Here is a 26,445-nt window from a genome sequence, read left to right on the forward strand (position 1 = left end):
TCGTAGGCAAGGCAACTGGACGTGTTTCAGTTTCTTGAAGACGTTGCACCTCTCATCCAAGAGGCTTCTTCAGTTCTAACTAACTGGAGGGGAGTTGCAGGCTTTTAAATCCTGTTAGGGAGTGTCCTTACAGAGTCCTTAAGGACATGTGTGAGCTCTGAGTTTCAGAGTCCTGAGGGCCACTTGTTGGTCGTTGACCCAACTGGCCTTCATGCGGGTTGCTTGGGTTAGTTAAGCCCAGGTGTAAATGGTTGTTAACCTGTCTGGATACAACACAGCGTTCAAAAGCCTTCAACTCCCCTCACTTCAAGAAACTGAAACACGTCCAGTTGCCTACGATACAGCACTTAGAATTGTAAATGAAGTATTTTTCTAGGGAGCCACTGAAATAACTAATGAATGGGCTAATTAGCCTACCAAAAAAAATACGTACAAAAAAAACCAAACATGATTTTTGGGTTTTGAGAGGTGTAACATTCAAACAGTTCCCTCTTGCTGCCATATGGGGTCGCCAGCGTGCGAGCTCGTCAGGTGCAGCGGCATACAGCACAGTGATGCCCACAGGATAGATGCTCTGTCTCTTTAAGACAGGAAGCGGACATGCCAACCCAAATAAAGGCATGTGCGAGAACGCACCATGTTGTCTGTCGCCAGCAGACCTGTGAACAGTCTCCGTGTCTCCGGTGTCCTCAGGAGAGCTGCAGTCACCATGGCAGACGCTCTAGCTAAAATCCCCGATGTGGAGATTGATCCAGAGGGAACCTTTAAGTACATACTGGTCAGAGTGAAAGTGAAAGATGGCGATGCGAATAAAGACATAGTCCGAGGCACAAAAAGTGCAGAGTATCACAGTAAGTTGATGACTGTAGTTTGCTGCGGAGGAGCGTCAAGTGCGTCAGTTCAGCTCGTGATAACGTGCAAACTGACAAGACGCAGATGACCTGTATTGTTGCAGCAGTCAGGGCTGAGTTGACCCACTTACAGTCTGTTGCTCTACCCTGCAAACATGTGCTTAGATACTAAACAGACAAAGCAGATGCAATGCTGCCAACCTTCATATTGCAAGTTGTTGCTTTTTTTGACTGCTAGATTGAAGGCTGTGTTTTGTTTGATGGAATGATTTGGATTATTTGCAGATCATATATTTGAGAAGGTCAATCCAGCCATGGAGGCCTTGGGGATGGAGTGTAAATGCCTCGGAGGAGGGAAGATAGAGCACAACAGCCAAGAGAAAAAGCTAAGGGTGTTTGGAGAATCAACTGTAAGTTCACCTGATTTGGAAAGCTGTTGAATCAAATACCAAATAGCTACTCTGTAGTGTTTTTATTCTCTCTCATTCATTTTTCAGGCCTACGGGAAAGCAGACCATTCTGCGTCTGTAGAGAAGTTGAAGGGTGCCTTCAGCGACTACCAGATCACCTGGTCTGACGACAAAAAATAAGAGTGTACACCTTCATCTCATTTCAAGTGTCTGCATTTATTTATCAGTTCCGAAATGATAACCAGAAAATAACGCTTTGACTTTTCTGTACAACCATCACCTAATTCAAATACACCATGCTGCATTCGACTGTTTGCATCTGATTTTGTGACAGCACAAAAACTGACTCCTAAAAGATATCTATACAAAGCTCTGCAAGTGCTGCGATGTGTTATTTATAGATTGATTGTTTATTAATTTTGACTTTTATTTGGTGGTTAATTGACTTCATCAGAATGTCAGTCCGGGTGCCAAGCGTAAAGTCCATACAGGAAGGGGAGAGCAAGCTGGAATCACGAATATATCCTGTTAGTCTGAGTCAAAGCTTCTTGTGTGTAGAGAAACACAGATAAGGGGGCTTTCACTCGTCATCATGGTTACGCACTTTCGGTTTTGTGGTCACTAATGTTAAACTTCTAACTAAATTCCACCCTGCTTTACAAAAGAATAATACAATAATTAATAAAAGCCTGAAAAGGAGTTAGGGTGGGATAGAATAGCCTGAGCATGGACACAGTCATTTTCCCTCCGTTCCTCCACCTCATTTCAGCCTTTCCTTAGATACAAACGTTTTTCTTTTGTTTCATGCATTACTCAGAAAAACTTGTGAAACAGCTGAGATAAGCAGGTGAATAGATTTAAGGTTTTCCCTCTGTGGTCTGAACAAACCAAGGAAAAACACACTGATACTGTGTTTCAAAACAATAATAAGGTTTCTAGCACGTTGTGAATTCCCCCTTTTCCCTCTCCTTTTTTAATTTGCTGTTGATGCACTCACACAATATGAATCAGAAGGTAAATGGAGGGCATACATCACTACTCAAAACCATCGGGGGGTTTAAAGCCCAGTAAAACTATTTTGATGTCTGTGTGGTTTAAAAGGAACATGACATGACATAGTTGCAGTTGTTTGGCAACCAAAATCACACATACTGTATCATTTCACTGTAAATATAAAATGATACTGTATGTTATTTTTTTTTAATACAAACTGCTCAAACAGTATACAATGATGATTAGAATGTAGTATGGATTCAGGACAGCCATGTTAGCAGCTCTGTGAGGGGTGTACTTACAGTACAAGTACGGGCGATGCTTGTAATAATAATACATCTAATAGTAATAATAAATATCTTTATTTATATGGCACCTTTCTTTACAAGGTTACAAAATAGATTTTATTTAGGTCAAATAAAATACAGTTAAAAGACAATGAAAAAAAAACATCATGCAAAATATACAAAATAACACCGAGACCAATAAAATAAAATACAAAACAAGTTAAGTTAAAATAAACATCACGCCAAAGTCGAAACAGTGAGAAAAACAATTTGAATATCAATTGCCTAGAAAAAGCTGGAATTTCATGGAGACCAAGCTGCCACCTTAAAATAAAAAAAAAAGCTATTTCATAAAAATTCAAAGATTCAAAAGTGGGTACTGACTGATGACATATTTGCTCATAAATTGAAGTATTGGAAAAATTGAGATTTATTTCTGATAATGGCGCTATAGAAAAAGTTCAGGGATATCTGAAGATCACAATTCATCCTGAGGGGGCATGACTGTCTGAATCAAATTTCATGGCAATCAATCCAACTGATCACCGAAGTCCTTTTCCATGTGAGAACCGCACCATAAATGTCTGTGAGACCTTTTCAGCCAATTCATCTGGTAGTTTTCACAGAGTTAGTGAAAAGTTTGACTTCCTGTTGACACAGAGGAAGTCAGAGGATCACCAAAGTCGGGATTCATACTCTGGTGAACATGAAAGTCTGTACAAAAGTACAAGTATACTCCATACAATGGGTCGGACGATTGAATTCAATATTCAGCTTTTTTGCAGTTATTGGAATCATTGTTTTTTCTTATTTGATTGCAGATAAAATGAAGCAATAAAGAATGCTACTTCTGATCTGCCAAATAACTAATAGGCTAACTATAGTTATCAAATATACGTAGTGGAGGAAAGAGTACAATATTTTCCTCACAAAATGTAGTGGAGTGGAAGTTAAAAGGAGCAGAAAATGTACAAGTACCTAAAAATTGTACTTAAGTACAGTGCTGGAGTAAAAGTACTTACGTTATATTCCATCACTGATATCATTGTTGTATATTTCAATCTGGACCAAAGTGGTGGAGCCTTTGAACATCTGTATGTAAAATGCAAAAAACACCACCTAAAAAACAACAACAACAAAAAACCCACTTTATCATAAAGAATAAAATTCAGCAAACCACAGGTCTAATCTGTGTCGTTAGCAGGCTGTTCAGATGACTTTAAGGGGAGATGGACTTGCTGTTGTGATACAATGTCCTGTTTTGTCTCTTATTTGCTGTTGTAAATCTAAGTTATTGTTATTAAAGACGTAATATACCTTTCCCATGAAATTCCACCATCCATTTCCATTGGTCTGCTTCAATTTCCTCTGGGTTTTCCCACAACAGGTTGACTGAGTCTTTAATAGCAAATGTGGAGAACATTCTTGCCCTTACTTTCTTTTTTTGCTTGTGACTCACCATGTGCCTCATGAGTAATAGAGAAAACACCAAGAGGAAGAGTGGTGTGTTACTCAGCAGACTATATATACAGAATTTGCCACTCTGGACACTAAAGAGAGTGCCATTCTCCTTGACCTCAAGTGTAGACTTAAGGTAGAAACCTGGACTGCATGCCAGTTACCCTGTGACCTCAAAAGAAGAAAACACAAAGCGATCTTCCCTCCGGTTTCCATCCCAAATCCGGAGCTTGTTTCCTGTAAACTGATAACCTCTGCATTATCTACAAACAGGGAGGTCAGCACAGAGGGGAGAAGACTTAAAAAGTGTTAGACTCTCCCCTTTTCCTGGAAGATGCATATGTTACAGGTAAATGACGACACAGACATGTTTCCAGTGAAATCTCATTAATGAGATTTCACTGGAAACGTGTCTGTGTCGTCATTTAATGGTTGAAAGTGAAAATTCAGTTGGAGACCTTCATCATAATCTTTTACAATCCCTCAAAACAAATACCCAAAGAATAATATGTTTTTTCATTTGTTTGAAAATACCCTGTTTATGTAATATATTGTGTTTTCTCTTTTTTGTGTACCTTTAAAATGTGTACTTTGTTAAATGAAAATGTGTCTATTTTTTTTATTGAAAAGCTTTGCAGTAATGGATAAGATTAACTTTACCTATAATTTCTAAAGAGTTGTCTTACAAATTAAACAGTACGATTAGAGAAGACAGACAGTCCATCTCGAAGTGCACTCGGTCAAGATGCTGTAGAGATGCTGCACATTGCCCTCCTTATCAACATAACAAGTGAAAAAATATTATTTTACTATTGTATTCCGCAGTTTACAAATACCCATGTACATACACTGGAAGCAGCACTGCAATAAACTGCACGTGATGAGTGATAAGCATCAGTGTGGAGTCCTGTTACCTAAACAAGAAGTCAGCCCCTTCCTGCATGGATTGCAGCTCACACCTCAGGCTGTTGGGAAACAGAGGTCCAGCTCCAGCAAGAGCGTGATGATTTACTTCAATGCTCCAGATCTTATCAGTTAAAACAATAGCCTACCAGACGACTGTTTTTATGGTGTCATTCAGGTCACAGCAGACAGAAATCCCAGACTCCTAAGGGAAATCATCCTTCCCTTAACTGATTTAAATACAATCTAAAAATTCTTAATTCTTAATTTTTCTTCAGGGTCCCAGGAGGTGTTTGCTTAAGTTTTAGAATTAAGAATTTGAGAATTAATAAAAATAGTGCATGCTGCTTTCATTTCCAGTTTATTCCATCTGTTTAGTAACAAACGTTGATAACTTCTCCTTGTTTCCATATGCTTCTTTCTAATCTAAAACTTTGCGGATGTTTTTGTCCCTGTGTACTGTCCCTGCTATATGTCACTTGTTCACTGCGATTGTTGCCTCCAGAAACCTAACTCACCAGGGTCAAGCCAGTAACCATTGAAGCAATCAATCGCAACAATGATATTATCATTACATGTCATCAAGCAATGCCCTTATGAAATTTACACTTAATTAGTTACATCATTTAAAGTTCATTAAAACATACTATAGAAATGTCACTTTTCATAGGTCAAATGAAAAATGCCTAAAATATATGAATGACTTTATATTCATATTATTCACAAATGTATAACATTATGTTATTGAGACTTCAAGTCATAGAAAATATGCATTTTAATATCAATATTGTATACTTAAAAGTCTCCCATACGGATAGTACTTGAGTAAAAGTCTTAATGTATCTGATATTAACTGTATCAAAAGTAAATAAATGTACTTAAGTATCAAAAGTACATTTAAAAATCAACTATAGTATACTAAAGGTCGACTGATTATTGACTCTGTCAATCTGACATTCAATATTTTTTCAGATTTGGTGTTTTTTTTTTTTTATCCGATTGCTGATTAAATGAATACACTTAAAAATACATTACTTTGGCTCTGATGCAGCCTGTAATCTGCAAAGTAATTAGTAACTGAAGTTATCAAATAAATGTAGTAAAGTCAAAGTACAATATTTGTCTTTAAAATAAAGTGGAGTGGAAGTGTGAGGTAGCAGAAAATGGAAATACTAAATTAAAGTACCAATACCTTATAATTGTACTTGAATACAGTACTTGAGTAAATGTATTTAGTTACATTCCGTCACTGTTTAACATACAGTATGTATAAAATGTATATTTCACCTTCATGGGGACTGTTGTTATTTTCAGCGATTTGCAGTCGTTTAGTTCTCTGATTGGTTGAAATCTTCGGAGTTTAATATTTCAGCCAATCAGATTAAGGGTAGATGAGCCGCTGTTGTTACAACGTCACATCCGACTCAGTCAGCGGCGGGCTGTATGTTTGTTCACAGCTCAACTCTGCACTTTTCCCTCATTGTCTTCTTCATATCAGTGGCTAAATAAAATATAAAGGTGGCGTAAAGAGAAATAAACTCGTAGTAACGTTTGCGTGTCTTTATGCTCCTGAACTGTGAAGACACGGTGTCGCATTTATGGTAAGAAACATAAAAAGTCACGCACTACCATGCTAACGTTAAATGTTTCCTTATAGCAAAACATACCGTAGCAAACACAAGCTAACGTTAGCCTCAGTGCTCTCTAGTCAAATCTGTAAGCGACTTTTCAATCACATCAGCGTTTTGCTTTGTAAGGAAATACTAACAAAGCTATCGTGCTAAACTGAGCCACAGAGTGATTCACTCGCTGTTATTGTTCTAAAACTGTCTGTCGTCGGGACAGTTGTCCTGAGCTCCCCAGTGACTGCTGTCATCATGTCCCAGACCAACACTCCTCTTCTGGACGAGGTGGTGCAGTGGAGTCAGGAAACCTGCCGCCAGGAGCTCAAGTCTGTCCTGCCTAAACTCACTATATCCTCTCAAACGTAACCCACTCACAGCTCGTAGCTATAATACAGAAGTTTCCATAAGGAGAGTCCAGTAATATCCACGGTCTTGCAAGGTTTCTCTAGTGCTTTAAATATTGGAAAGGGATGATACTTTCTTTGCGATTTTAATAATGGGGAGGTTGTTTGCCTGTTATTATCAATCACATTGAACATCTAAGTCTTAAAATTCTCTCTTGATGATAATGTTTGGTTAATATTAAGTGTATTCTGTGTGAAGCTGTCCACAAGTTCGTGTTATGCTCATACTAATCTATCATTTATTTGCACTACTATTGCAGTCCTGACATACTGTATTTGGCAGCCTTATAAAATGAATTTGCTGTAATGCTGTGGTGTTCCTTAACTGTTTGCACTCTTTGCATCATAAGTCTGAGAGTTGGGATGATCAAATACGTAAGTTTCTTCATTGCACAATGTGTTGTTACTGTAATTTGTGATGTGAGTATGAATTGTCTTAAAAACATAACGTCCCTGCAGGTATAATGAAGATAATTACGGAAATGTTCCTCCCTCATATGGGATTGTCAGAGCTGGAAGATGAGTGCTTATCCAAGATCTTACCAAAGGTAAACATGATGAATTCATATTGTCTTTAGGACCTATTATGTGAGTACCTTCACTAGCTTTTACTAAATAATATACAGGTCCTGGAAAAAGTCTGTAATAAGGAATTAAATAATCTAAAACAGGACAATTTAGTTAATATAACATTTTATAACAATTAGGTTCAGTTTTCCATGTCAGTTGGCACTGTTGTTCTTGTCGTGAGACCTGTAAACACCCTGAACCGCTTTTAATTAATACAGTGGGTTTTCTGCAAAATTAGCCAGATTAAATATTTGCCTTAAGAAGATTTTTTTCCCCCTGTGATCATAGGATTTGTTGATTGAAGTATTATTGTCTTGTGAATTACTGGTTTGTTTATATCTTCCCTGTCATGTATTGATTTGTCTGTGTGAATGTCTCTGTCCTTGTCTGTCACAAATGTCTGCAGGCGGTGACGATGTTTGACAGCATGGTGAAAGAAATCTTGGACCAAGTTGGAGGGTTGTCCAGTCAAAACACAGAACTGTGTTCCTTACTGAGGAACATTTTGCAGGTACTGTTATTATTGTGTATTTCAAATGGTGCAGTTAGTACATTACAGCTTTATAGTATGTACAGCAGTATGGCACATTTTTCGAGGGTCTAAGGACAGAGGATGTCGTTCAGTGTACAGATTGTAAAGCCCACTGAGGCAATGAGATTGTGATTTTGGGCTATATAAATAAAATTGATTTGATTCATAATAAAGTGTATATGACTATATATTTTCTGAAAAACATTGTTCTCATTTCAAACCTTACCAATATTTTGACATGATCCTTCTGTCTTTTTCAGGCAATGATGCAGATAATTGATGCACTGTCCACTTGTGTGCGTCACGTTGGCACGTTTGAGGAAGCACCTGACCTAGTTACTATCCGCTCGTTACCAGCTTGTATCCTGAAAATCCTGAGGGAAACATTTCAGCACTGCAAGGTTGGTCTTTTTGGTTCAGCAGTGCTTGTAACTGCTACATTTATGTTCAAGATAATCTTTTGGATAGAGACAGTGAATATGCAGAAAGGAAACGAGGGAGAGAGAGGGGTATGGCATGCAGAATGCAGTTTAACCATTTAACTATGGCTAGATTTAAACTCTGTGCCAAGCTCACTTCTGTAATGCATGTTTTTATGATGCTTACATTAGGCTATGCAATTATTTCCTACAATTCTGGCTGAATAACTTGATGAGTATTTATAATATTATTAGTTATAAAACATAAAATGTTAGTTATTCAGATTGAATTATAACGATTTAAAATATAACTTTGTATAGATATGTACAAAAGACTTGTAAGGTAAAGTGAAATGAATGGTTTAAATTTGTGATAATAAAAACGTTTATACATAGGACTCATTATTTTCAAAATTAGGGAATTTTACAGTGTGTAGTTATTTACTATTTGAAAATGGGTTAAAATTTTATTAAAAAATGATCAGAGATTCCAAAGTTCAAAAGTTCCTAGAGGGACTCGGTATCTCATCTGTGTTTCCTCCTCATTTTCTTTCTTGTTTTATCTGAGGTGTCACAAGTTCCTGAGGATGTCATTTAGAGAAACATGTTGTGATAAACATCTTGTTGCAGCAGGAAACATGACCACTTAGGGATGAAAAAGAACATAAAAGCCTGCCACAAATTAGTTTAAACAATCTCTATCTGTTTAAAAAAAAAAAGGGGGGGGGGGGAGAGATCTTTGATGATAAGTTAAAGCGTACTGCACGTTGTCCTCAGGACAGTGAGGTGGTGTACTGTGGTCGTCTGTCCCTGGTGGCTGACCTGCTGCAGGGACTCTTCAAGGAGGCCTACACCCTCCAGAAGGGTCTGTTGGAGCTGCTGGACAGGATCTCCCTTGACAGCAGCGCCTCAGAAGAGGAGGTCTTTGATATTGTAACAGGTGTGTGTCTTTCTCTTTACTACCGCCAACCCCTTTATCATAAAGCCTTTTCATTGTTGTTCTTGTATACCTTCAATGCAATCTACGGTTCACTCAAGTTATTTTTTCTTCTTACTCAGTGATTCACAGCCTGCTGGATATCTGCTCTATTATCTCCAACCTGGACATAGCACTGCATGCAAACACATGGAAATTCCTCATCAAGTCAGTACAACAGACACTCTGTTTGTCTTGTTTTTATTAATGTCAAATCTTCATACTAGATGCGTCACTTGGTGGTTTGATGCATGTAGTTGTCAATTTGATTACTGAGTGACTTATTTTAATGGTCATTACTTTGTTCAGGCAGAGTTTAAAGTACCAGTCATTGGTTGAGGAACATCTCCATCACAGTGACATCAGCAACAGCCTGTGTGACAACCTGTTGGCCTCCTTTCACAACTGTGTGGAGCTGGCTGAACAGATTAAACATGTAGGTCTGCAGGTAGGAAAGCTCTGACTGGTAGTACTAAAATATAAAACATGTATTATTTGTAGCTTTTCAAAGTTTTACAGATGCAGGGCTAATGAAAAAATGATTGATGAATTTTGTAGCTTTTTGTTCTCAGAAAATGTGTTTATCAGTGTAAGGTCAAGGGTAGACCTGATCTGTGTCACCTTTTTGTATTAATGCTCTTCCTTTTTTTTTTTAACAGGAGGCAACACAAAGCACAGAATACAAGCTGTTCCAGAAATCTGCAAAGATGTGCAGATTTTTTGCCAACACTTTGGTTCATTACATAAAGGTACTAAAAATAGTATCTTCTTGGAACCCTCTTGACTTTACAAACAAAAACACTGAGCATGTTCACATGCACACTAATAAACCGATCATTATCTGATTTATGGAGTTACCAGATTATTCATGTCGACAGGATGTTTGAAAAAAAATCAAAAATGATCAGTTTTACGAATTGACTGAATCATGTAAACCTGTTTTTTCCATTATCGCATTACTAAAGTGCATGTAAACATGTCAAATCAGATTATTATCATAACCTGATTATTCCCAGTTTATCGGATTATTGTGGTCATGTAAACGTGCTCACTATTATGCTATCACTGTTACTTTTTCATTCTCTACTTCAGAATAAGGAGCTGCTGAACTTACTTCCCATCATTTGTTTTCTTCTGAACAGGAATTCAAATTTTTTCTGGCAAAGTATTGTAGCTGCTTTCACCAACTCTACCTCCAGATCATCAGGTATGTGTGGTTTTAAGAAGCAGATTTAGACTACAATATAGCCTATGATAGATAGCTAGCTTTATTAATCCCAGAGGGGAAATCAGGTTATCATAGCAGCAGGTACATTCAGATACAAGTACAATCAAAATACAAGGGCAAATATAGAAACAATAAAATACTATATACAATAAAATGTATAAGTAGCTATAAAATAAGAGGTAGTAAGTAAAATAGAATAAAATTCTAAGTAAGTATAATAGGAACATAAGGTGCGAGAGGATAAGTATTTGCAGTATTTACAGTCATACTAATTTAAAACGCATTATTTGTGTGTTATGGAGTGAGCGTTACAAAATCTGACGGCACCAGGAAGGAACGATTTCCTGTGCCGTTCCTTTAGGCAGCGGGGTTGAATGAGTCTGTTGCTATGAGTGACAGTCATTGAGGAAATATACATTCTGATGTCTTGCAGTAAGTTCCCTCCCAGCCTATGTGCTCCAACGCTTCCCTCGGCTCTGTCCGAGGAGCTGAATGCAGCAGCTCTGGTTCCCATGGAGGCTCTCTTACTCCAGCTGTTGGCTTTCAGGCCCTTTGCTGATGTTGTCCTCCAGCAGGACCTGCGTGAGTTTAAAACTTTTCCTCTTTTTTTTCCAGATACTGTGGCAGGGTTGATAAGAGCTCTGTCCACCGTACAGCGGAGACATTGTTTTATAAACTTTTCATTGATAAGCTGTGACCAGTTCCATTCCCCATTCTAAAGCTGTAAAGTAGACCATATGTACTAATAATTTGCACTATTTTGTTGCAGTATTTATTGTAACTTTAACAGAAAATAATGGAGTTCTTCGGGTGGTGAATCAAACTGTGGCTTTGGAACTGTGCTGCCAATTTAAAATGTGAAAACTTAACAAAGAGGGCAAACTTAGTTAAGGTTATTCTACCTGTTCTTGTTTTATTTTTTTAAACTGTTGCACCACCGTCCACTATTTTTATTTGTATTCATTTTCATCTGTAAGTAGCTCCTTCATTTCTGTGAGAGAAGGCTGTTATCATATCATATTTAAATAACTGTTTTTATTTTCATTTTTAACTACTGTTTGGTTGTTACATTAATTGTAACAGCAATGTTAATAGGGTTGACTTCTCTTTTAAATACACTTAATATTCAGTAAAGCCAAACTCAAAATAAGACACAATTCTTTTAAATTTTAGTCTGCACAATAATATAACTTTTTAAATGACAACAATGTAATCTATACATAATCTTTTTATTTTCCAAGTGTGAGCATTGCCGGTCAAAACTTAATAGCACTGGATTATACTGCGGTAGAAATAAAGTTACATTTAGAGGAGGCTTCAGGATGCATGCATGCTGACTCTTTTGAATCTTTGACAATTTGCATATTTAAGACATTATGGAGTCTGCGTCATGTTTCTAGCTGTGGACTGACACTGAAATATTCATCAAACAACCCTAGAATTACTCCTTGTCTTGTTTGTCTGCAGGGTTAAGTCCTGAACATGAGCTTCCTCAGTGTCTTTTGCTGGTGAACGCCCTAGGTCAGCTCAGTTCCCAAACAGAAGAGGAGCTGCAGCTTTGGTACTCTGGCAGCCAGTTCTCAGAGGAGACACCCAGGTAATGATGGGGGTCTTGGTTTTTGTCATCAGCTGACATTTGGGTTATAAAAGTTAGAATGTATGTTTCATTCATGCAGTCCTGGAAAAGATTATACTATTTTTTTATTGAAGCTAGTGTGTAAATATATCTAAAATGGGTCTTAAGTTGTTTTTCCATCCCCTCTGTCTCCAGGCTGCCTCTCTACCAGGCCTTGTTCACCAGTTTCAGGCGATGCAGTACTGAGCGTCAGGTGCCGGTGCTGTTGCCAGGGGTGATGATGAAGGGTCAGGCCCAAATCAAGGTCACTCTGCACCACCACATCTGTGTACAGCTCTGTGCCAGTGTGGCTGCACTTCCCCCAGTCTACTTTCCTGTGCTGGTGAGGTCTACACACAGGAGCATGTACACTGTATTATAAGCAGCATCAGTAGGAATATTAACGATGTTTTGACTTTGTGCCGTCATGTATGTTTTGGGTCAGGCTTCATCCGTACCCACTTCTCCATTGTCATCGTAGCAGATATAACTGTTCAAGTCGTAGTTGCAAATGTGCTCTCATTTCACTGGCCAGAGGAAGCCGATCGGCAAGCCGCCTTACAAATAATCAAGAATGTTTCATACAAACAGGATTTGTTTTAGTTGTGGGTGTGGTGCTTTAGAACAGTGGAGCCCGACCTTCTCACAGCAGGGTTACGATGAAACGTGCCAAGATGTGTCTTTCATCAATTTGTCTCAAGTCTCACGTGGACCTGACCTGACCTCAAACTCTTCTGTAAATGGTTGCTTGGCATGAATTTGATTTTATCGCTTTCTTATTTCCTTTGATTACGATAACTGGCTTTTTCTTGGTCCAGAAAGGGATATGCTGGAGGATATTACTGGCCAGTATTGGTATATCACAGATATTTTATATCCATACTGGCAGATGTCAAATATTGGAGGGCGTTAGCAACCACAGACTGCATTCTTATTTTTAAACTATGAGGACATTGGTTTCAAAAATAACTAATTAGTTGGGATGTCGTTTGAAGCAATTTGGCATTTTTCGCATTTGGCCATAGCTGTGTTTTTGTTCAAGATTTCCTGTAATTTAAGTTATTCTTTCACTTTCATTTTGATCGTTTGTGTTAAACTTCTTGATATTTTGTTTTTTTGCCCCCTGATACTATCTGGCTGGCTGACTCCCGCTCTCCTTTATCTCTCTCTTTCAGGAGCGTTGTTTGGCAGATGCTGTACTGCAGGCCGACACTCAAACAGCTCTGCTGGCAACAGATGTGTGGTGCTTTACAGCGCGGTGGGAGCTTGTATACATAATCATTCACATAAAACAAAAAAGCATAGAACTGCTTCTTTCTATTCTATATTGAATCAACTGCATATTTTGTCATCTTTGCTCACAGGTATGGGACAGCAGAACTTTGTCTTCATCATGTCTGCCTCATTGCTCAGCTGGTGGGTAGAGACCAGGAAAGGGAATACAGTTTGTGGCTTTGATTTGAAAATGGCACTTTACTGCCCCTTTTCAGACATGACTTATAAAGATGCTTCATATTGCTGACTTGTCATATTCTGCAGATGTAGTTTACAGGATCTCATCTCAACTTCTGAGATCTTGGCTCTCACCTTGCTGATAGACACTACAAGGTCATGGATGTGTCTCCATGTCTATGACCTCTCTCTGAGCGCTTTCTAAAATAACTCTAAATCCCCTTAATCTCTCTCTGTAGGGATATTTATTAGTATGGGGTCCTCCCTGTTTTCTGTGGCACCCCGACAGAGGTGACAATTGGTGTTGTTGGACCTTGGGGCCACTTTCTCATAACCTGTTACGTCATTACGTCATCAGATTGAACTGGTTTCAACTCATCTCCATACACGTCCCCCTCCTTCAGCTCTTCACCTTTCCTCATCCCTGATGCCCTGGTGATTTTACTCCCCCTGAGCCTTCACACTGACACTCACACTGTTCCTCACCTCCTCTCTGCTTCTCCTTCAGGTGAAAGCTTGCACCACTGAGTGTTACCAGTCATTCCACCTGGGCCTGCTGCTCAGACGCATGGTCTTCCTCATGACACCGAACCACCAGGTTAGAAACCCTGGTAACTGAAATCAGAATTTTTTGAACTCACAAATTATGTGTCACTGCATATCTAATTTATACTGGTTGTATATTGACATTCATTCAAAAACTGAGAACCAACAGATACTGCCATTACAACAGTAAGTATTTGTGATAATGGAGAGAAAACTTCAGAACAGTGACTTAAACAAAGGAAATTTGTATTGCAGGTATTTGATTTACTATTAAGTCATAGTACTGACAAAAACTGAGGCTGTATATTTTGAACATCATTCAAAACATACTGTAAGATTTTTCAGTGGTTTCAAACATTTGGAGGAATTGGGCTTGGCATTGTTATTGTGTCACCCAAAACAATATATATTAGAACAAATTAAATAGGACAGTATATTTACAAACAATTATAAAGACTTTTTTATACTTCATATACATATAGGTGGCGTGAAAAATCCACAAAATAAGGTGCTGTGCCACCAAAACAGAGAGGACATTCTCCCATAGGTCATCAGCTGGGTTGAGATCTGGTGACAGTACAGTCCATAGTATATGATAATTTTCATGCTTGAACCATAAAAAACACATTGAACTGTACAACTTTATTACCTATAAGGTGATTCTTTATTAATCCAAAGTGTTTGTTTTTCCAGATGGAGCTGGTGGCACGGTTCCCACCGTCTGAGGTGGAAAACCTTCCAGTGTGGGGACATGTCCTGCTCAGAGCTCTTTCACAAGATGCCCGTTACCGTGTAGAGACAGACATCATCGGCCTGACTGAGATAGCTCTGACTGACTGGCAGAATGGAGGGTACAAACTAGGACAAGTGCACAAAGTGGTGAGGGCAAGTTCAGATAAACACATGCTCATGTAAACTCTGCATAGATGTTAATTCAAATTGAAAGATAGAAATAAATGATATTAGCGTGCATTTACTCGCATTTACCTGAAGGTCAAAAACATTGTGGAATGTTTTATCTAAATTTAACTTGACACATGAAAGATCTGTCTTTCCATCCCCCTTCAATAACAAGCGTCTGCTTCAGGGGTCATTTTGTCTGGCTATTTTATGTTAAATTCTTGCCAAAAATGATTAAATCCAGTGTAGAGAACAATGCAAGGAAGCAGGGTGGGGGAATTTCGGAATGGAAACATACAGAAATGTAGTATTTACAAAGTCCCTCCGGTGTCCAGAATGTGGTGCTGTTAGCCCTCCTAGCGGCGGTTCGAGGGCAGTCATCTCCAGAGGAGCAGTGTGTGCTGTCTGCAGTGAGGATCATCACACAGCTCTGGTTACGAATGAGTCCAGACCAGGTGAGATCCAAATACACAAACACACACCAACAGACACACACACACACGCGCAGAGTTTATGCGTAATTATTATCCCTGTAACCCATCACACTCCAGGTGCAGACCCACCCTGTCCTCCAGTGTACTCTACAGCTGCTCCTGTCAATATCAGCCATTTTAGTGAAGAACCTCGAACATCAACTCATTCTTCAGGTATACTATTAGTTTTCACAGTGCACATTAAACAGATGCCGAATGGAGAATACTTCTGTTGACTCTATGTGTGTGTTTGTGTGTCCTAGGCTTTGTTGTGTGTGGATGCTGTTGTGTCTCAGGGATGTGCAGAGCCTCAGCTGCTGCTGGCTGCTCTGGAGTTCCTCTCCTCTCTGGGGAAGATCTTTGTCCCTCTTGACAGCCAGGTAATGAAACCATATTATTACTACTGAGGATCTTACCTTTCACTTCCTTGCAATCCTTAGGTTGCACAAGGAAAATTATTTCATTGTTTTTATTGGAAGTCACTCTCAAAATCTTAGATCTTGCAAGACTCACGAGTGATGCCTTGCGTAAAAAAGAAATTGGCGTTCATGAAGTTAATTCAAATTTTGATCATCTGCCGTTTGTAATTTGCCAACTTACAATACCAATAATTTGCTGTTTATTAATTTAGTTGCTTTTTTTCTCTGTCATATATTCATTAATAAGTGAATCACCAACTATTTTGGTAAGCAGTTAAGTGTTTCAATCATTTTTTAAGCAAAAATGTCAAACATTGGCTGTTTCCAGTTTCGTAAATGTAAGGATTTGCTGCTTCTCTTTGTCATTTATGATAGGAAATGAAGAGAATTTGGGTTTTGGATTGTTGGTTGGACAAAAGAAGCAATTTGAAGACGTCATTTTGATGAGCATTCTCTCAATTTTGGGAAATTTTACAGACCAAGCTATTAATTGTAAAGACAATCGGCAGATTAATCAATATTGAAAATAATCATTAGTATGCTGTTTGGAAAATCACTTTGGTATCGTGCATTTTGTGATGATTTGTTTTCAATTTTGACATTTCATGGACTAAACAAATAATTTATTATATGAACAAAATAAGTTATGTTAAGAAATGTTATTTCTGAATTTGCTTTTCTGAACTCCACAATGTAAACATATTCTCATATTTTCTCTCTCACACCAACTTTTTTGTCCCTCAGAATCAAATTCTGCCGAGGCTGAGCAGCCTGTTTGGAGTCCTGTTGTCCGACAAATCCTGGCTGCTTCACCAGCACGCCCTGGAGGCCTTTTCTCACTTTGCAGAGGTATGGTTGGAAATCAGTAGCCCTTACCAATGTTTCAGAAGCAATCCTCCCTACTGTTGATGTCAAAAACTTAACGTGTTCTTTTGACATTTAAGATTACAAACCATGAAGAGGTCATCTCCCAGAGTTTGTGTGAAGAAGATACCAAGACGAAGGTGGTGAACTATCTTAGCAAGGTAAGGAATGCCAATATATTGCAATGAAGATTAATTTAAGATGAAACATATGGACGTGAACAAGTATGTGTTTTGTTGTAGACTGTAAACGCACAGGGAGATGTGGACTCGCGGCTCCAGAGGCTTAAGCTGGAGACTGCAGTTATTGAGCAACACAATGAGAAGCTGGAAAACAACAAAGAAAATGCTTCCAACAAACAGGCTGCTGACGCTGTTGCAGATTCGGAGGTTAGTGATGTCATCAAGTTAAATCAATCAGGTTAAATTAAAACTTTATTCACAGGCTTCCTGTTTATGCTCATGCATGCAGATTCTTCACATTTATACTGTTTGGCAGCTGGACAGCACCTCCTAGTGTACATGGCATAATATGAACCAGGCTATTATTAATGATTATTTTAGTATTTTATATATTATTTTATTTGATAATTTACAGAAAACTGATATGTGACCAAGTCTCTGGCTAAAAAAATGAACTGGGAACATCATGATTCCCAGTTAAATTTGTTTCTTAGAAATGTATTAATTGGTGAGATTTAAGTGTTTGCTATCCTGAGGTTTATAAATATATTTCTAGTAGCTCAGTCCAAACATCCCCTTGCAATAGCACAAGCACTCTAAGATATTGAATTAGCAAAATACTTCTCTGTAAAAAGTATTACATAATGTCCTGCTCAGCAGGTTTAAATTGAATCTGTAAAATCAAGACTTCTGCCTTGTCTGATGTAAAAAAATAATAATAATAATTTCAGTGAGTGAGAATTTAATTCATGAAGATGTATTTTCCCTGTAATTATTCCTCCCTCTCAGCCATGCCCAAAGAGAGCTCGGCAGGAGACCAGTGCAGAGGAGGAGTACAGCCGCTACATCCAGACAGCTGAGAGCGCTTTGAAAGCCCTTCAGGCTCTCAGTGAGGGTAAAGCCAACACGGCTGCACCACCTCCACAGTGGCTGGAATCCAGACTAAAGGAGCTGCAGACCCTCATAACCAACATCAGTACAGCCAGACACACAACCTAGCTGCTCCAGTTTGTTTACTTTATTGTATAGAAAAACTATTTAATCACAGTCTGACCCTGTGGAAGGCTGTTTACCCTTTACTGCTGCTGCTGAAAATCTTCTATTCATTTTTTAAACCTGTGTTCAGTCTTGATTGATGCTGTTGTTTATTAAACTTGTTTGATTACAAAGCATTAGTCATTTGTTTGTATTTACCAAGTCACACAGAAGTGTTTAACAACTTAGTTATCAAAATTGCGCTGTTCTTACTGACTACCCATAGTGAATCGAGGCTTTCCCTGTCTGTAAGTAAGAACTTCCTCTCAGCTGCCCAACACAAGTGCAATTATTTAATAAAATGTAAATCTGACATACTAATAAAACAACAGGGTCATACTTGATGCAGTAAATTCTTTACTTCACCAGCAACCAAAAAACTACTAATAAATTATGTAATTCCTATCTCACATTCATTCAAAGTGCAAACCTTCTGTAAATCAAACCTGACACATTTTGGACACGTTGTGTCTTGTCAAAAAGTCTATGTTGATCTTCATGCCAGTAGTGAAGTTGGCACATTTAACAAAAAGAAAAAAAAAAATAGAAGCAGATGAAAACAGGATGATATTCACCTCTGATTAAGATCCTCATTCGCCTCCAGGTAACAAGTGTCAGTTGGCAAAATAATTAAGAATGGCTTCAAGTCCACCACCATCTGATTAACGTCCAATCCTTCCAGTTTAAAATCAAGTAATCTTAAAGAACAGGCTGATAATAAATGTCCGGAAACCAACAGAATAGGATTAAAAGGTCCCATCCCCTTATTACTCTTACTGCATCATGCTGTTAAATGAGAACTGGAGCGACTTTCAGCTTATAGGCTCACTGAAATGGTGCATCTCAAGGATTTGAGTTCTCCAGTGGTCAAGTCTTTTGCTCCAGATGGATCAAACATCATCACCAGGCATTCTCATCCTCCCAGTTCAGGTCCTCTTCATCTCCCCAGCCATCTGTTTCAGCCTTTGAGAGAGAGAAATAAACAAAGAACAATTACAACAGCGCTAAGTTTGTAAGTTCTCACTGAAACTATTAACAAAACAGAAAAAGTGACATTTTAATTATGGATTATGTAGCTGAGTGCAAACAGTTGGTCCACTGCATTTGTACTTTTAATGTATTTTTTCACCTTTTTACATGACACACACAACCTTCTGTCTTCTTGCACCAATGTCGGTTTTAAATGCTATTAAAGTGTACTATACAAAAAATCCTGATTCCTTTTTCAGATATTTTAAGTTTATTTCTCCAGGCCTTTAAAAACTCTTGAAATGAAATGATGTGAGAAGAAAAACTGTTTTTTTTTGTTGTTTTTTTGCACCTTTCACAATTCAAACAAGCACCCTGTGATAAAGGTGTTGCAAGCAGACATTGGCTGGTATTAAGGGATCCCAAAAGGATCCAGGGAGCCACATGTTTAGTGATTTTAAGTCTTCTTTTTTGTAGCTCTGGTTCTAATAATCCTTATAATGTCTGTAAAGACTGCTGTGAATGCCTAAAAAGTATCGAGGCACATTAATTCAGCCTCCTTCAACCTTAGAAACCTTATCCAGTCAAAATCCCTGGAGATAAAATTTGATCCACCACACACACACACTCACCTCAGTCAGGTTGGCAGCTGCAAACTTGGCAGTGAGTGTTGCAGTATCGATGGACGAGTCAACCTGCAGAGATTTTGTGTTTTCTGAAGATGGTACAGACAGTCCAGCATCACTGACACTGCTCTCCTCCAGGGGCAGCAGAGCTGGAGAGGACAGCTTAATGTCTGGCACCATGTCCGCAAACAAATCCAGCTCTGGGTCCAGCTCTACCTTTTTCTTCACCTTGATGGTGAACTCCTCGCCCAGACCTTCTGTACCCCCGTTCTTTTGCGGCACTTTAGGTTTGGGCTTGGGGTTTAATGGGCTGTGTGAGTCTCTCTCCTCTTGAGCCCAGCCATCGTCCCATGAGGAAGTGGTCTTGCTCTCTGTTGACTGTCTCAGTGTTGAAGTAAGTTTGAGGGGTTTGGAGGAGCCTAGTCTCAGTGCTTCAGGAACATGTTGTACAGGTGTAGTAGTGCCCCCTCTGGGTGGTGTGAGTATAACTGGGTCTGTTAAAGGAGCCGTAGGGGAGAGATCTGAGGTAGGTTCAGTGTCCTCAAAGTCGTCCCAAGGCTCCTCTTCCATCTGCGGATGTGAGAGTGGTACTCTGCTGCCGACCTGATCTTCTCTCTCTGAGGTCTGAATGTGGATCTGGACTGACTGTCCACCTCTGTTCTCATTCTCTTCAGGGTCGCTCCAGTCAGGCCAGTCCTCCGCTGGGCCTTCTGGTCTGTCAGCCTGCTCGGGGCTGTATGACAGTGGCTCCACCTCACGTTCCTGACGAAAGCCGTTCAAAGGTAGAGACATCTGTCTACTGACATCTGAAACATGTCACAAACAGACAGACTTAGCTGCAGGCACAAGAACGTCAAACTTCGGATTTAAATTATAAGTATGAAGGCTGGGGGTTAGGTCATACCTGATTTTGGTGCCAGAGGGTAACTTCTTAAAGTCTCCTTACTACCTGCTAAATTACCCATGTGACCCAGGACCAGGCCTTCAGGCCCCGATGGCCTGGGAAACAAACTCAAGACTTTGGAAGGCTGGGCCATCTGAGGGTGGGAGCCTCCAACTTTATGGACCGGTGAAGCTAAAGAGAATGTAAAGAATGTTTTAAACCCAGATCTTCTAGTTTGAACTGACGAACTCAGAAAACCTTGAACCTTGAGGCCAATTCTTTGACAGACACAACATTGTTGACAGCATGATCATCCCAATATACAACTACATGCCTTCAGCTTATCCCAATTACTGCTGCAAGGGTTTGAACCTATCAATGATTAAATTAAAGATTTTACTTGTACCTTAATACAAAAAGGGAGTCCCAAACTAGGATCAAAAAAGGGCAGCTAACCCTAACCCTTAAGAGTCTAAATGACTCCGGTCTTAAATCACTTCTCAAATCATTCATAAACTTTCTGTTATGATTCTCGGATTGTCTTGTTGTTTAATACTGCCAGCTGTTCTCATTATCTTGTTGTGAGTAGGCTTTAGAGCAAATAAAAATGTATTTGAGTTTGAGATGACGAAAGATGGCAAAATGTATGCACATCTTTAAGTTCAACAAACAAAACAGAAGTAAAGTAAATTCTATTAAAGACGATTGATATTGATAAAGTAGCTATCATTGTAATTGTCATTATTAGGCAAGTGTTGCTTACTTTCCGGGGTGACCTCTGTAGACTTGGTGAAGTTGGGTGTGGTGCGTTTAAAGACCTTGGTTCTCTCTCCACCAACCACCACTTGAGCCCCTAGCAACGGCACCAATACTGCCAGACTCTGCAGTGTCATGGCAACCAGTGAATCATTGGTGTCTCTCATTCCTAACAAAACCTGCAGCCCGGAAGAAACACAACAAATATTATGTAACAAACAATATTACATAATGACAATTATGGCGATCCTCGAATGAAAAAAATACTTCCCTTTCAAATGTAATTTCCAGATAAGAAAATGCACATCTTACTTATTACTTACCTATCTCATACTGTATCATGATCAAATTTTTTATATAGTGAAAGAATAGTTCAACATTTTTGGAGTAAGCAAGGCTAGCTTTTACCACCTACTTCCAGTCGTTGTGCTAAGCTAATCTCTTCTTGGCTCTAGCTCCATAACTAATGTACAGACATGAGAGTCGTATTAATCTTCTGATCTCTCAGCAGAAAAGTGAACAAGCATATTTCCAGAAATGTCAAATCATTCCTTTATACTTAGCTTCCTGTTCACCACTGATATCAAAGTCAAATATTCTGGTAATATGTCAACACTCCACCTGAGGTAGGATCTGGTTTTTGAGTTCATCGTGGGAGAAGAACTCAGCATAGATGTGGATGTGAGCCAGCAACACGATCCTGATGTGTTCCTCGTTGACCTTGAAGAGCTTGAGAAGCTGAGGAACCACGTGTTTACGGTAAAGAGACACGGACAGCAGGCATTCTTCACCGCTACATCCACCACTGGAATCTGTCCAGATGAAATAAAGAGCAGGAGCATTAGCAACTACAACTTTTTTTGATTCATTATCTAGATAATTTGCAGGTATACAACAAAAAATAACTACTGTCAATATCATAACTATAGATATATCATGGCAATACAAGACAGGTCAATAAACAAAACACAACATAATAACTAATAAAATATTCTTACCTCCTCTTTATAAATTAATGCCTGAACAACCACTTATAATATCACACAACATTTATGCCTGACAGATACAATACGCTTCTTTCTCTTTGATAAGGGATTAAAAGATGCGAGTTATTATTAGCAGCGTAAGAGATCCATCTTACCCTTCTTTGGCCTTAGAAGATGAGGCAGGAAGCTTTTGACAGCCATGGGCTCTGCAAAAACCAGAGAGTTGAGGAGTTTGGGGACAAGGCGTGCAGCCATGAGCTCTTCAGGGAGACTCTGGGCCCGATCCAGAAGAAACCTACAAAAAAACAAACAATGAGCTTGTTGAGCAAAATAAGTTGTAGTTAAAATGATATATTATTTTACTTAAGGATAATCATAATCATGTATAATCAACACTATTTAACATTTCACTTGTCATCATCTACCCACAAAAACAATATGATGCAGATATACTTATATCCACCTAAAAGTCTAAAAGGGTAAAATGTGACATTAGTGTATGATACTCATTGCATGAAGACAATGCATTAATTACAAAAGGGCACACTAAAGAAAGATGACTATATTTAAATCATGACCATATTTGTTCTCACTTGAAGAATTCGTTCTTTTCTTCTTCCGTCTTCAAGGTCAGGCTCTTCAGAAAATTCATCACATCCAGAAAGTCGTTCCTGTTCATAGAAGAATACGTAATGTGTTAAAAATCACAACATTTTCAGTTTGTACAAATAACAGCAAAAGTAAACATAACACCACTTACCTGAAAAAGTCATGAGTCAGTAGGGAGCTGAGCGGAGGCCGAGACAATTGGTCAGAGTTCAGCAGGCCCGCCTGCAGGGTCTTCGTCAGGCTGTCAGACAGCTCCTGTGACACTGGAGACAACAAAGGAAGAAGAAAGATGACCAAATGTGAGAGGAGGTACCTGACTGCATACACTGACGCCATCTGACAAGATGCACTTTAAGGTTGACGTAAACATTGCGAGGTCATCACTCTACTTACCATAGCCATTCAGGAGAGTGAGAAGAGTCTCCACCATCATACCAAAAGAGTAACAGTCCCGAGAGTGAGCGTTCTTCTCTGGCAGCATATTAAAGCCTTCAACCTGTCAACAATAACGCGTTTCATGAGAACATGTGAACAAAGAGTAAGTTCTTCCATTTTTCTGTCATGATCTGTAATTTGCTTACCTGCTCTTCTGGAGGAATACAGCTGGCCTCTCTCACATTCTGAATGCTTGTAAGAAACTGAAATAAAAATTGAAAATCAAAACATAAAACTGACATGCTTCAAAGGTCTGAACTGGATACCTTTGATTTTGTGGAACCAAAAGACATTCAACCTATTTTTTGATCTCTTACCTCAGGCGTTGCTTCAGAGAACTTGCAGACGGTCTCCATTCCTCCAAGTTTCCAATGACCATCTTCGCTGACAAATACAGATGAAATGCAGACGTTGTTGTGGCTTGATTTGCCCTGGTGTTAAAGGAAGACAGGTTAGGAACTTACATGTGCCTGTTCTACACAGACAAAAGGACAGGCAGACACCAAATGCCCTTTGACTAGTATTTTTTACAATGATGCCTTCAGGATAACATGTTTCATTAAGATAACTGCCCACCAGATGCATCTACAGGGACCCCGCCATGCTTCATTTTGCTCACCCTCTCGTGCAGAAAGACAAGCGCCTGCAGGAGGTCGTAGATGCCTGCACAGATTTCCTCTGGGGAGAGGCTGTCCAGCAGCAGCTCCAGAGGCTGCACACGCTCTGTCACCAGGTGGATGCCGCCGTCCTGCACTGAGCAGGACAGGAAGCGCAGCAGGCATGGATGCCTCAAGGTCTTCAGGTGCTGTAGGAAATTAAAGTATTTCTTTATTTCCTGTGAAAAGTGGATGTCATGCTGCTGATTGAAAACCCAATACTAGGAAGTGATTATGCATCCTGAGAACCAAAACCACTAATTAGCAACTTCAGTCAAATACAGAGTGCTGGTGATGGTAAGCATGAAGACATCTTTTTGCAGCATTAGAGTACTCTGCCTGAGCGAGGAGAATGACTGCACAGATTTCAATGCAATCCAGTTATCCACCAGTTTCCTCTGGGAAACTTGTATGTACAAGACACTAAACAACAACAGTTAATACAGCTACAGATACTGTAAGGCAGCCAGTGTGACGAAGCTTAAGAATAACTACCTTGGCAGCTTTGTTGACTTTGTCCTCGTTGCCTCGCTTGTGAACAAACACGGAAGCGGGCTTTCCATCTTGGAGCATCGCCGAGTACATGGTTAGCCCGGAGGGCAGGGTCAGGAGTGGCTCCTCCAGGGTGCAGCTCCGCACCGCGCTGCTCTCCGCACCCATGACCGCGCTTGTACCCGGACCTGGAGGGCAATGAAAGGGGCAGAGGGACGTCAAACATGCAAGCCAAACGTGAAGTATGGCAATGCAAAGTTGTCAGTCGTTAAACATGCACATATAAACGTTGTTCAGAGTGATGTCGACATACTGGTACCTGTTTCACTGGATTGGTTGACCGCTGCTGTGAGAGAAGTTAGCTGCTGTTATTAGTTGCCTAGCTGGCTAACCTCGGCGCTACGTTAGCCAGCTTGTCATTGCTATGCTCGTCGGCAGCACTTCCGCCTCGAAACTATCATGCTACTCGCGATAAGCGCAGAAGTGACTAAGTTATTTTGCAAAATTGTCGAACGGTTAGTTAAAAAAAAAAAGCACAAAATAAATTCCTCGTTACTTCTCGACAAATCACATATGCTAACGTGGAGCGAAAGCTGCGCTGTAAACACGGACTCTTCCGGTAAAGGACTAGCGTCAATCCACGGAGCAGGGGACGGTTTTGCTTTTAAAACTGTTAAAATGACTCGTTTAGGCTCGTTAGCCTCAAGAATGGAAAACGGCTGTCAGTGTGTACGAGATGGATTTAAATTAAGCGTAAAGTATTACACTAATCGGCTAAAATGCAACTTTTAAAATCACACAAAACCACAAACACCCCTACTATGAACGCTAATGGTTGAGACCAAAGTGGTGTGAGATAACGCAGGTATGTGTCCGGAGAGGTGGCTACCATATGGTGACTAAAATGTAAATAGAAACTGTCAGAATCTGTCTAAAAACATTAAAAGTTTGTGCTGCCTTGGTCTCAAAACGAGACTGTTTGGTCCACTTTGTATCTTTGTTGTGGTCACAAGTGTGACAAAGTTAGAACGATTTTTGTGAGCCCTTACGTGACAGGTGTCATTTCTGCTACAGGACAATGCATTTTACTTAGGGATTAAAGGGACAGGTCTTATTTTTCAACATGTATAAAAATGTATCATACCATGTGCATTCGCTTATCGACAGTATTGAATTCCACCCTTTTGATGTTAAATAAAAAATATTTCAAGTTTATATCAACTTTAACGCCTGACAGGAAATACTATTGTGTGAAATTATAATGAGGTGTTTGTTCAGTCAATAAAACCCTTCTGTTTTCATTTCTTTAAAGGTCATTGTAACCGATAATACTATTTATAATAATTATAGTGTAATACTGTATACCATTGCACTAAGAAACATGATATGTGATATTTTCTGAGACATGTACAGTCAAAATCTCATAGTATTGCAATATGATTGCATTGCCAGCATCTTCTTACCATTCTTATAACATGTAATTGAGTTACTGTATACACACTAATATTACAGTTGAAGCTACAGTAAGGCTAAATGTTAAATCTCAACACAATGGCACATTTAAATGTATGTTATTTTGTTTGTTGATCATCTGTATCTGTTGTTTGTGAAACAAAAGAACCACTGAGAGCACTGAAATTGTATTACACGTCTACTTTTTGTCGATTTTTTATCATTTTTTTTATTTATGCTACTTATGTTGTCTCTGTTTTACACTTAATTGTGTTTTTAAATGCATTTGTTTGTCTTAGTTTGAAATGCCACTGTATCTGAAAATTCCTTACAAACTCTTTCAGTAATCTTCAGTGGAGATTTCAACAGACTTTAAAATACTGAATGACTGAACATAAATGTCATTTGTTATCTCATCCTGTATCACACATACACACAA

The 26,445-nt window shown here is 39.1% G+C and overlaps 3 protein-coding genes across 5 annotated transcripts; 2 read left to right on the forward strand and 1 right to left on the reverse strand.

The window, feature by feature from the left end:
- The first annotated feature begins 630 nt into the window (after positions 1 to 630).
- Positions 631 to 1,570, forward strand: LOC141004973 (14 kDa phosphohistidine phosphatase). The gene is made up of 3 exons (XM_073476697.1): positions 631 to 851; positions 1,137 to 1,261; positions 1,349 to 1,570. The coding sequence occupies exons 1-3, from the start codon at positions 638 to 640 to the stop codon at positions 1,439 to 1,441; spliced, it is 432 nt and encodes a 143-aa protein (XP_073332798.1). The 5' UTR covers positions 631 to 637; the 3' UTR covers positions 1,442 to 1,570.
- A 4,843-nt stretch (positions 1,571 to 6,413) lies between these two features.
- Positions 6,414 to 18,276, forward strand: firrm (fignl1 interacting regulator of recombination and mitosis). 3 transcript variants are annotated; one of them, XM_073476119.1, is made up of 25 exons: positions 6,414 to 6,503; positions 6,748 to 6,875; positions 7,267 to 7,306; positions 7,391 to 7,479; positions 7,908 to 8,012; positions 8,294 to 8,434; positions 9,230 to 9,392; positions 9,512 to 9,596; positions 9,738 to 9,876; positions 10,088 to 10,177; positions 10,571 to 10,635; positions 11,090 to 11,238; positions 12,124 to 12,253; positions 12,428 to 12,614; positions 13,447 to 13,529; positions 13,636 to 13,687; positions 14,232 to 14,321; positions 14,963 to 15,148; positions 15,505 to 15,624; positions 15,721 to 15,816; positions 15,906 to 16,022; positions 16,806 to 16,910; positions 17,006 to 17,086; positions 17,168 to 17,314; positions 17,897 to 18,276. In XM_073476119.1, exons 2-25 carry the CDS (start codon positions 6,780 to 6,782, stop codon positions 18,104 to 18,106), a joined length of 2,766 nt encoding a protein of 921 aa, XP_073332220.1. In that variant the 5' UTR covers positions 6,414 to 6,503; positions 6,748 to 6,779; the 3' UTR covers positions 18,107 to 18,276. The 3 variants fall into 3 exon arrangements, with proteins under 3 accessions (XP_073332220.1, XP_073332222.1, XP_073332221.1); XM_073476121.1 differs by having other exon boundaries at positions 9,738 to 9,864; XM_073476120.1 differs by having other exon boundaries at positions 6,442 to 6,503; positions 6,789 to 6,875.
- Positions 18,229 to 25,175, reverse strand: scyl3 (SCY1-like, kinase-like 3). The gene is made up of 14 exons (XM_073476123.1): positions 24,874 to 25,175; positions 24,558 to 24,742; positions 24,026 to 24,211; positions 23,724 to 23,837; positions 23,553 to 23,609; positions 23,365 to 23,467; positions 23,123 to 23,234; positions 22,956 to 23,033; positions 22,518 to 22,657; positions 21,998 to 22,188; positions 21,384 to 21,555; positions 20,642 to 20,812; positions 19,744 to 20,543; positions 18,229 to 19,105 (listed from the first exon to the last, which is right to left on the reverse strand). The coding sequence occupies exons 2-14, from the start codon at positions 24,720 to 24,722 to the stop codon at positions 19,043 to 19,045; spliced, it is 2,352 nt and encodes a 783-aa protein (XP_073332224.1). The 5' UTR covers positions 24,723 to 24,742; positions 24,874 to 25,175; the 3' UTR covers positions 18,229 to 19,042.
- Between the last annotated feature and the right edge of the window lie 1,270 nt (positions 25,176 to 26,445).

Source organism: Pagrus major, chromosome 11 (assembly GCF_040436345.1).
Source record: "Pagrus major chromosome 11, Pma_NU_1.0".
NCBI lineage: Eukaryota > Metazoa > Chordata > Actinopteri > Spariformes > Sparidae > Pagrus > Pagrus major.